The sequence below is a fragment of the Danio aesculapii genome, chromosome 15, assembly GCF_903798145.1.
Source record: "Danio aesculapii chromosome 15, fDanAes4.1, whole genome shotgun sequence".
Classification (NCBI taxonomy): Eukaryota; Metazoa; Chordata; class Actinopteri; order Cypriniformes; family Danionidae; genus Danio; species Danio aesculapii.
The window spans coordinates 45,223,245-45,235,968 of record NC_079449.1 but is presented as its reverse complement, the minus strand read 5'-3'; the positions used below and the strand labels follow the sequence as shown (position 1 = coordinate 45,235,968).

Sequence of the window (12,724 nt, the reverse complement as noted above, 5' to 3'; positions counted from 1 at the left end):
TGATATTTAATTAATCTTGTTGTCTATATCTAGCACATATTCCCCGACTTTGGTCTTTTGTTCTCAGGTAACGTGTTTTGGCTGAGCACTTAATATAGGCTATTCATTAATGTAACCACAGACACTAATTCTGCAACTTATGACTTATTGCTTGCCTTTATGGATAAACTTATTGTACGTTATACTTTTATAATGGCCATTATTGATTATTAAAATTGATATTCGATGAAAGAGAGGGTTTCGTATTTTTAAAGAAAATGAAAGGAGGCAGTAATGCTGTCGGCTCCGTTTTGTTATAAATATACATGAAGATGACGGTCATATTATGCAGCTACACGACGCCTCAACATTTTTGGTGTCTATTAAGTTGCTAATATCTAAATGAAAATTGACAGTTCCTTATTTGTTTTTGTTTTATGGTTAAGATAGTGAAACAGCATAGCCAGGGTGATGTGAATAAGGTTATAAAGTACACTGTTCCATTTGAAGAGTTACAGATGATTCCTCAGGGGTTTGTTTTCCATATCAATCTTGCGAAGTCTGAACTTAAAAGGAGAGGATGCAGGACTGAACTGTGTGTAGGCTACTTAATATTGAGGAAAAAGCCCCAATCAGCCCCAATCTGCAGCCCCGCCTCCGTTTTCAGATGTCTCCGTTTTCCCCCCATCCACACTGAGATGGAGCAGCAGCGTTGTAGAATGAAAACGGCCTCTCCAACGTTTCCAAAACGCTCATTTTTCGGGGCTCGAAAACTCCGGCGTAGTGTGGACGAATGGGGTAACCGTAGTAAAACTTGTTCATTTTAAAACTAAAACATAGTAGTGTAAACGGGGCCTGAGGCTCAGGGTACGGGCATTTCCATACACTGATCTCTAATAATGCCTAGATACGTCCAGATTTTCTTTATAGGACACCTTTAAATATATTTTTCAAAAATATCTAACCTGTCCCTGACATTCAAATAGTTTTTAGATGTGTGTGACTTACCTTTAATTTTGTCTTTGATCTCTCTGTGTCTGATGAAATGCAAAATGTCTTTGGGATTCGCCACTTTATCTACAAACTTCTGACTAAAGCGCATAGTGTTAAAGACTTCAAAACCGCCACTATAATCTACCTGCAGAGAGAGAGAGAGAGAGAGAGAGAGAGAGAGAGAAAAGGGCATATCTAGTAATTCCGCAAGTATTTTGTGAAACAGAAAAACATGAAAGGCATTAAAGGGTGTGTGTCTGCAACGTACTCGTAGTCTGATAAGAGGTTTCTCGGGAGTTTGGGGATTTCCAAGTCTCTCTCTCTCTGCTTCTTCCAGCATCTCTTCAACCTAAGGACAAAATAATAAAGTGAATTCCATGAATATCATCTTCAGATAGCAATCTCTTGCAAAATAGTGTCTAAGATGACAACCATTTACCCAAGACTTCTAGATACACATCAAACAAGATAACAGGTCCACAAAGATTCGGGTTTTTCTATTTGTCTGTTAGTTTTGGTTCATTAGTTTTGGTCAGTAGTTTTATTGCACTGTCCCAGATCACCACAGACGGCCATTACATGGTAGAAGAAGTTGCGTTAATCACATGAAGATTATTATTAATCTTATACTATTATTATTATGCTATTAACTAATTCACGTGATCTGACCGACGACTCTCATTCTTCAATGTGCGCAGTTTTTGGGTTGGCATCTGCTCAATGATATGAAGACGTATAATTGAACTATTTAGGATTCATCATTGCATGTTACTGTATATTGGACTCATTGGATATCTAGGGTCTTTATGAGTGGTCTTCCAGTTGCTGTGACTCAAACACGTATCACTTTAGTAAACTTGAAGGATGCAAAGTTTCCCATCTCCATCACAGAATATTCCTTTGTTTCAGTTTCTATTGGATAAAATGTGTTGGCATCTGTTTATTTTGATGGCCTGCTCTGTACATTTTGTTGGCTATAAGTTATATTGGATCTACATGCCAATACTGTTCTAACAACAGCTGTCACCGTCACCACCTACCAGACACAATAGAGGGAATTCTACACACCACATCTGTCTATCAAGTGGACTATATGTCCCATAATCCTCTGCAAATCACACCTGCTGTTCATGGACATTGATTACACTACAACGGCAGCCCGTTTTCTGTTTATAATAATAATAATAATAATAATAATAATAATAATAGTAGTAATAATAATAATAATAAACCCCTACTCTTTGTCGAAAGACATCCTGGGATTTTTAACAACCACAGAGAATCCGGACCTCAGTTTAACGTCTCATTCAAAAGACAGTACTCACTGAGCACTATAAAGTCCCCATCAATATACTGGGGCATTAGGACCCATACAGAACACAGTAGTGATGGTGAAATGAAACTTTCTGAAGCGGTCAAGCGCTCGACTCAATTGTATCGGAAAAAAGTTTGTTACTCGAAGTTTTCTAAATCAGCGCTCGATGAGGACCTCTTCTGGTTAAAGTGTGGAAAAGCACTGTGTTGTAAAATTGTATAATGTTTACCACTGACCAACTCATTCATGTAGTAATACAACAGTAATATAAACAAATTACTCAACTACTGTAGTTTTTACACATAAGGTATGTTACATTACACCACAGATGACTGAAGTAAAATCCAAGGTATTCAGAAGTAATTACATTTATCCTATTACAGCTAGTTTTTCACCCACACACTCGTTCCGAACCAGCGATTCCTGCATGGCAGGCGAATGTTCTAAGGAGGAGGCTATGGGAGTGATGCTTTCGGGGCACACTTGCTAGCTGGTCTCCGTTAAACACTAAACTACGATATGCAGTGGTCTTCTTTAAAGATATCTGTAAAAAAATACGCTAATACACTTTAGTATGGTCCAAAACCTTTTTACTATAAATTACCATTGTATTTTAGTTTAATTACTGGTGTGTGGGATGTAATCGACGCCTAATCTCTAGCTATACACTTTACTAACCCATGAGGGTGTTTAAACCTTTGAATCAAAATTCTAAGCAGTCACGTGGGTATAGGTGAAAATGAAGCTTCGGACGTCACTGATCATGTGATAATAGCAAAACAAATCACCGGTACACTGCTTCACTGAAAAATGTATCGTTTTTTTGATACATGCTTCGAAGCCCCAGCACACAACATCACATCACGAGACCACAGGATGTGCGCCCCCTGCTGTTCTAACTAACACCACTTCCGGCAGCAACCTAGCTTCCCATGTGGTCTCCCATCCAGGTACTGGCTGGGCACAGCCCTGCTTCACTTCAGCGGGTGGCCATGTGAGAGTTGCAGAGAACTAGCTACTATTTATCTCACACTATATATAACCCTGTGTTTCAGTCTGCATTGGCTATATAAGCCTCTTACAAGGCTATAACGCCATAACCAGTGACTAAATCGCTGAGGAATATCCACAAGATAAATGTCAATATCACCAAACTGAAGCTCTGACAGGGATAAGACTGTTTTAAATTACTGAAAAACGGCTGCAGTATATGGATCGCAAGTGCCCACAATTCAGAATTTGTGATCATATCTCAGTTATGCTGTGCTGATATGAGATCCAAATATTCGTAACTTGAAACATCAGAAATATGAGCGGATTGTGCTGCGTTTCTATGCAGATCCCAGTGTAGCTGCCATTATTTTTTTGCTCACAGTGTGTCTGTGTGGATTTGTACCTTCTCCTGACAGAAAGCCTGGACTTTGAGCATGGTGTTGGGTTGCTCTGGGGCTGAAAAGCTCCGGGTAATCAGAGAGTATCACATCCTGAATGAAGAACTGCCTGACGGTCTGTAGAGGAATTTTCTGGAGATTCATCTTTTTACCTTTCACCCTCAATAACCCAATGTGCCTGAGGAATACCCAGAGACAAAGTTAAAAAAGTCATATACATATCAAAAAGCCATATGCATATTAACTCTGCTTTGAATCATATGACATGCATATTATGTTCATAGCACATCCATCTGAAAATATAACCTGTCATTTTCTATTATTGCATTCATAGCTTATACCTACACTAAACGGCCATTTTATTAGGTACACCTTACTAGTAACGGGTTGGACCCCCTTTTGCCTTCAGAATTGCCCTAATCCATTGTGGCATAGATTCAACAAGGCACTGGAAATATTCCTCAGAGATTTTGGTCCATTTTGACATGATAGCATCACGTAGTTGCTGCAGATTTGTGGGCTACACGCCCATGATGCCAATTTCTAGTTCCACCACATCCCAAGGTGCTCTATTGGATTGAGCTCTGGTGACTGTGGAGGCCATTTGAGTACAGTGAACTCATTGTCATGTTCAAGAAACCAGTCTGAGATGATTCACGCTTTATGACATGGCGCGTTATCCTGCTGGAAGTAGCCATCAGAAGATGGCTGTGGTCATGAATGGATGGACATGATCAGCAACAATACTCAGGTAGGCTGTGGCCTTGACACAATGCTCAATTGGTACTAACGAGCCCAAAATGTTCTAAGAAAATATCCCCCACACCATTACACCACCACTACCAGCCTGAACCATTGATACAAGGCAGGATGGATCCATGCTTTCATGTTGTTGGTGCCGAATTCTGACCCGACCATCCGAATGTGGCAGCAGAAATGGAGACTCATCAGACCAGGCAACGTTTCTCCAATCTTCTATTGTCCAGTTTTGGTGAGCCTGTGTGAATTGTAGCCTCAGTTTCCTGTTCTTAGCTGACAGGAGCGGCACCCGGTGTGGTCTTCTGCTGCTGTAGCCCATCCGCCTCAAAGTTGGATGTGTTGTGTGTTCAGAGATGCTCTTCTGCAGACCTCGGTTGTAACGAGTGCTTATTTGAGCTACTGTTGCCTTTCTATAAGCTGGACCTTCTCCTCTGACCTCTGGCATCAACAAGGCATTTGCGCCCACAGAACTGCCGCTCACTGGATATTTTCTTTTTTCAGACCATTCTCTGTAAACCCTAGAGATGGTTATGCGTGAAAATCCCAGTAGATCAGCAGTTTTTGAAACGCCAACAACAACCATGCCACGTTCAAAGTCACTTAAATCCCCTTTCTTCACCATTCTGATGCTCAGTTTGAACTGCAGCAGATCGTCTTGACCATGTCTACATGCCTACATACATAGAGTGGCTGCCATGTGATTGGCTGATTAGAAATTTTTGTTATCGAGCAGTTGGACAGGTGTACCTAATAAAGTGGCCGGTTAGAGTATAAATCCTGCATTTGCTGCTATTGCACTCCTGGTTAAACCCAAGTTGCATTTTGTTACCTTGCACTTGTAGATGTTTAATTCAACAAAAATCTGAACTAATCTAATCTAATCCTCAATTTATGCATTTAAAAAAAATCTTACAATTATTCACTAGTAGTTAAGATAGCAACAAAATAAATAAAATATTTGTACTATATACAGTGCATCCAGCAAGTAATAATATCTTAAGGGGGCTAATAATTTCAACCTTAAATTTTTTTTTAAGTATTCACAGGATGGCTGATAATTTTGACTTGAATGTATATATAAACACACACGCAAACAATGAAAGACACACACACACACACACACACACACACACACACACACACACATACACACACACACACACACACACATACTTTTTCACGGCCTCTCCTGGTGACAGTGATGTGATGACGGAGCTGCCAGGCTGCGTGACATAGAAAAGCTGCTGTTCGTTCCGGACCGGAGCGATTTTACACTCATGCTCGTGACCCCACACCACCAAATCCAGGAAATCATCCAAAAACTGTTCTGGGATGTAGTTAGTCGCTCCGTGCTTACTTCTGCAAAAACACACAATTAACACAAATACAAATGAGTTCCGACAACACGGTGGCGCAGTGGGTAGCACGATCGCCTCACAGCAAGAAGGTCCCTGGTTCGATCCCCGGCTGAGTCAGTTGGCATCTCTGTGTGGAGTTTGCATGCTCTTCCCGTGTTGGTGTGAGTTTCCTCCGAGTGCTCTGGTTTCCTCCACGGTCCAAACACATGTGCTATAGGTGAATTGAATAAACTAATCTGGCCGTAGTGTACGAGTGTGAATGAGAGTGTATGGGTGTTTTCCAGTGTTGGGTTGTGGCTGGAAGGACTGTGTAAAACATATGGTGGATAAGTTGGATAACCTCAGTGTGTGTTTTTCACAAGGGCTGCTGCTGCAACGGAGGTGGGGAGGAGGATTGCGATGCCGGCTCAGCATCGTGATGGTGATCGGCGATGGACGATGGCATCATTTATCAACCCAACCCTACTACACAGTATGCACTACTTTACCACCCTAAGCAGCTTTACTTGACATCAGAACGCTCATTTACGAATGTGCGCAATGTTACTGCCTACAGCATTTGCATTATAATATTATAATTATATATAGATTATAAACAAAGGCAATACAAATGCATGAACTAATCATTTCAGTCATTAAAGCTCCCTCAAACACATAATCAATCTGTGCTTTCGTTGATCCCAAAACCTCCTCCTGGGACGCTACCAGAATTTTTCTTTTATTTACTCAATATTAAAGTTCAAATTCCTGGACCTGTTTTGATGGATGACAAACATGTTGAACCAGCCGTCTTCATCTTCTCGTGGCCGAAGCATGGTCACCTGATTATTGACAAACATCCGGTAAAGTCTCTCATCTGGAATGGAACCTGAAATACAGAACACCATTTATGTACTAAGTATTACATGTTCAGGGGCCTGTCACACACCTGGCGCAATACGGCATCAGGCACGTTGCTATTTTCATATAAGCCAGGGTTCAACTCTAAAGATTTTTTCTATGGTTCCCATTTTTACTTGCCCTGCTAAAAAATTTCACTGGTCCCACCAAAAAAAAAGAAGTTAATAGCTATTTCTTAGCCACATATTTTAAATAATGTGTCAAAAGCCAAACATAATTGTATACATACACTTTTTAATCATCATAACTTTTCTGTAAATACAACTGACAACTTTTACAATTGCGATGTAACTAAATTTGATAACATAAATTTTATATATATATATATATATATATATATATATATATATATATATATATATATATATATATATATATATATATATACACATAAATAAATATACATATATATACATAAATAAATATACATATATACATAAATAAATATACATATATATACATAAATAAATATACATATATATATATATATATATATATATATATATATATATATATACATATATATAAATATACATATATATATATAAATATACATATATATATATATATAAATATACATATATATATAATATACATATATATATACATATATATATATATATATATATATATACATATATATATATATATATATATATATATATATATATATATATATATATACATATATATATATACATATATATATATATATATATATATACACATACATATATATATATATATATACATACATACATATATATATATATATATATATATATATATATATATATATATATATATATATATATATATATATATATATATATATATATATATATATATATATTGACCTGTAACCGGAATAAAAGTGAATAACAGTGCACCGTTTTCTGTTTTTTTTTTTTGTTTTTTACTTGAATAAATCAATGCTGTCCTACACCTTTTACGTCTGTCTGTTTTACAAATATAGATTAGCCAAAAACATCGATTAAAAAAAAAAAAAAACATGCTTGTGAATATAAGAATTTCAATACAAAATTAAAAAAAAAGTTAATGTAGTTATCTTTTGACCTTTTTAGTAACAAATAATATCTTGTGGTTGAAAGAGTCTGGAATGATGTAATTACCTATGTGAATCAGGGTTTTTTCTTCCCTTTTACAAAATGTGCATGAACTATCAACCTCCAAATACTCTGCCAAAGAGCTATTCACTGGCTATATTGTCAATTATTAAATCCTTCATGTAGTTACATACGTGATGATGTAACACTGGTAATGTTGATCGAGAGGCGCCCTCTAGTGGACATAAGGTGATATGGTCTGTGTTTGAACTTGCTAAAAAATGCACTTTGTTCGAACTTGCTTTCAAATGTGCACTTTAATTTTGACATTGTCACCAAATATAAATCAGAGAGGTAAGACTTTCTCATACACAGCCTCTATTAAAAAAACATTGGCTAGAATTACATATTATAGGCTTAAATTTTAGAGAGAAATAACAGATGAACCGAGACTGCAGGCCTTATACAAACTATAAGATTAAAATATGGAAAAATATTCAGATGGTGATTTTGGTCAATTTTCTTAACGGATGAACAGCACTCGGTAATATTTCAGCATGCTTTCACTTTCGTATTCGACATGATCACACATTTAAAAGTAGGAATGATATCCCGCCCTATCACAATTCTCTCTTCATATAGCCGTATATGCCAGTTACATAACCATAATCCACTGTGATATAGCCAGGCTCATTAGTTTGTTGGATCCTTTTGCTTTCTCACTTCAATCGATCCGCTCCAGAGTTCATTTCAATCGAGCTGAGACCACCTCATTCAGGCGATCTCAGGTTGATTTGGTGCGGATCTAAGCATGATTACGAGATTCACATATGCTGAATGAACTGCGTAAACTGGGCGAATGAGACAAACGTCTAGGTGTGAAAGCACCCCAAGACTGTATTTGCAAGCAATTGACAAACAAACGCAACCAAAGCTGATCGGGCCAGTAATGAGCATCTCGCATGCTGGCCCCGGGCCATCGGGCAGTCGTTATTGTCAAGCCCTGTACACGCAGGTCCATTTGCTCCACTTTGTGGACTTATGGGCGTGCTGGTCTGAAAAGGAGGTGTATTAGGGTGCACTGATGGCACATTGCTTATTTTGAGGAACAGAAACAGACCGAGCCATCGACCAACTAAAAGTTTTTTTTTTAGATTTATTTTTTGGCTATTTTGCCTTTATTAGATAGGACAGTATTTAGGACAGGAAGCAAAGTTGGAGAGAGAGAGGGGGGTAGGGAAATGTCCTCGAGCTGGGATTCGAACTCGTGACGCCCTGACATGCTACTGCACCATATGTCGACGCGCTAACCACTAGGCTATTGCGCCGACCAACTAAAAGTTTTTATTATTTAAAGAGCGCATTAGTTATGCACCAATTAGTGATGCGAGGGTCATCTCATATCCCGCAGACCCAACAGGTAACTCGCGGGTCGGGTTGGGGCGGGTTAAGAAATTGTTAGTTTAATTGCGGGGTGCGTCATTGAAAATAAAATCAAAAAAAGTTCACAAATGCTGCATGCAATTCTCTATAGCCTATATTAAATATTTGGGAATCTATTTTCATACTTTATTTGGATCATTAATAAGGTCACAATATGAAGGCCTGGTGAATAGTAAAGTAACTTTCACGATGTCCCCAAACCTTCGGCATCATGTAGTCGTCACGAAAGCGCCAAGCAGCTTTCACTGCCAGCCACAAAAACAAAGAAATAAAAGTGAAGATAGAAGAAGAGGTGCGGGATAAATTGAGGTCGAGAATCCTGCTAATGTTTGGAACTGGTTTTCAGAAATAGTATTGGCTGCGTGAAGTGCAACTCATGTGAAAAAATAAACACGAGAGCCACAAAATGGGCACTTCCAGCATTGTTCTGCATAGATGCATCCTCAAATGCCTCGAAATCTACTTTCCCCCCTGTCTATTTTAACTTTGATGCACAATACATTGATAACTAACTTACACCACCACCATGCTGAAATTTGTAAACTCACCGAGGCCATACAGTGCAATCCTGGTGTCTCCTTTCTGCAGAAGAACTGGACTGATCTCAACTTTCTCCACAGAACGACTGCGGCCAAAATGATTGACCAGACCAGCACAGCTCAACAGGTCTACAGCGCACAGCCCGTCAGCCTGCAACACACAAAAACACAACTCAAAAAAAAAAAAAAAGAGTGTTCTGCACAACACCAATCTGAAAAGAAACTGAATCATGCCCACACTAATACATTTTCGCTTAAAAACGCAAATCTTCTCTCCATTTCGGCCCACTATCCACACAGAGACAGTGTTTTTAGGAATCGAAATCGTATTTTTGGACTGTGATGCATTTTAGTCCATGATGCATTTTAGTCATGTGATTTGACGCAGTCATGTGACCAATTCAGCTAACATGGTGGATGAATTGAGTATGCTTACATCAGGGGTCACCAATCTCGGTCCTGGAGGGCCGGTGTCCCTGCAGAGTTTAGCTCCAACTTGCTTCAACACACCTGCCTGGATGTTTCAAGTATACCTAGCAAGACCTTGATTAGCTTGTTCAGGTGTGTTTGATTAGACCTGGAGCTAAAATCTGTAGGGCACCGGCCCTCCAAGAACAAGTTTGGTGACGCCTGGCTTACATGGACACCGATAATCCAATTTTAATATGATTAAGACAATATTCTGATTAAGAGTTTACCATGTAATCAGAAATTTTGTAATTAATTTAATCCGATTAAGGTTATTGAAGTGTAGCACAGACATGTAAACACCTTAATCAAACTATTACCGTGGTGTAGGATTTTCACAGTATTTTGCGACAGGATAGTTTAAACACAAACTCCACACTGAAACGCCAACTGACCCAGCCGAGGCTCAAACCAGTGACCTTCTTGCTGTAAGGCAACAGCACTACCTACTGCGCCACTGCGTCGCCCCTCCAGCAGTTCATAATCGCATCCAATATCTTGTTTGTCATGAGGGGCATGAATCAAATGTTCCTGAATGAAAGTGAAAGTGCCAAATTGCAGTTAAAGTCGACAAATTAAAAATGAAACATTACCCCAGTTGGGTCGTCATGGTTACCATGCACACTGAAGATAGGGATGGAAATGTTGAGGTTATCATCCAGGTAGTTCACCCATGGAAACCTTACAAATTAAAAGAAATGGTGATTTTTTGTTTGTGGACATCTTAAGGAAAAGTATTATACAATAATACTTTTTACTATATATATATATATATATATATATATATATATATATATATATATATATATATATATATATATATATATATTTTTTTTTTTTTTTTTTTTATTATAATAATTATATGATAATATATATATATGTTGTCCCAATACTGTTATTTCATGCCAAGCGGTACTGAAATTTTAGAAACATATACATGTACACACACACACACACACACACATACATACATACATACATACATACATACATACATACATACATACATACATACATACATACATACATACATACATACATACATACATACATACATACATATATATATATATATATATATATATATATACACACACACACACACACACACACACACATATCTATACATATATATACACACACACAAATATATATATATATGCACACATTTATACATATATACATACATACATACATACATATATTTATATATATCTATACTATATCTTACTTGCTTTGGCTGAAATTGACAGCCTGATCGCTGATGATTTCAAAGATAATTGGGCGATCACCCATGCAGTACTTCCTCATCACCTCCATACAACTGTGCAGGGTCTTGCGGGATGGTTTATTGTCATGGAACAGATCCCCACCCAGCAAAACAAAGTCAACCTTAGAGAAAACAATATATATGCAAATCAATCCTTAGCAACAGCTGTTTTAGTAGAATTTTATGCAGGTCCACATGAAGCCCCTTTGTCTTTATTTAAAGTCAGAATTAAACAGAAGTCAAATATTTTAACAATAAAGCTCTCTATTTTCTAATTAAAAACGTAAATGTAAGTTACTGTTTGACTATAGATTACGAGAACGCATAGAGTCGAAGGCAAACTTATTCACTTATTCTTTTATAAACATTTCCCAAGTGCTGTTTAACAAAGTTTTTTCTACTTATTTTTAAAACATAATAGTTTTAATACTAATATATAATAACTATTTTTTTCTTATGTCTTTGCCATGATTTTACTAGTTAATTTGCAGGATACTAGTATTCAGCTTATTTTATTATAAGTATTGCGTTATTGGACAGCACTGGTAGTGGTTAAAACTGTATATTGGACATAGGCAATACTGTATATATATATAGCCGTGCAATATTCTGTAATAACAGCACTCATACAGCCTCTACACCCTTGTGTATTACTCCGCCCACAAAGAGTGCCAGCAGATCAATAAACTCACTACAGTTTGATAAATATTGCAGCTGTTGGACAACATAATGCACTTTTGAGGCTTTTTTTTGGCATCAATCAGCCTGTCATACTGAGCAGAGCAAAGACATTTGCGTCACAAGATGGCAACCGAGACCGCATTATAAGTCCTTAGAGAAGAAAAACTCAGCGTTTTCTTTTCGTATTTTAAACTACGGCTTATCAAATCATTATAAAACATGACATTCTAAGTAAATCTCTCTCTTTTGTATGTTGTAGTGCTGTATTTATACCATAGTAATCTGCTAGTGTTTGCTTTGCTTTTTACTTTTTGGGGGTTAATTATTGAGATCTCCCGATTGCAACAGAGAAATACTGCTAAATCCCTGTAGACTGATGGCATTTCATGCCGTTCAGCCTTTTAATCATAAAATGTGAGCAAAATCAGCTTTTTTGTCATCATTTTAGACATTACGCTAGAAAATCATTCAAATACTAGCTGTAAAGTGACGTTGGTGAATTAGAAACGGTTTCTGCTGTTCTGACGTCAGCTGCAGACGTGAATGAATGGCAGAAGAAAA

At 37.4% G+C, this 12,724-nt stretch overlaps 1 protein-coding gene across 1 annotated transcript in view; it reads right to left on the bottom strand.

Moving 5' to 3' along the window:
- The window catches only part of mre11a (MRE11 homolog A, double strand break repair nuclease), a 33,425-nt gene that overhangs the window by 18,890 nt on the left and 1,811 nt on the right, over positions 1-12,724 (bottom strand). The window contains 9 exon segments of the mRNA XM_056474309.1: positions 988-1,117; positions 1,241-1,321; positions 3,684-3,734; positions 3,736-3,856; positions 5,611-5,796; positions 6,549-6,663; positions 9,754-9,895; positions 10,806-10,893; positions 11,444-11,604. Coding sequence (XP_056330284.1) covers positions 988-1,117; positions 1,241-1,321; positions 3,684-3,734; positions 3,736-3,856; positions 5,611-5,796; positions 6,549-6,663; positions 9,754-9,895; positions 10,806-10,893; positions 11,444-11,604 — 1,075 coding nt within the window.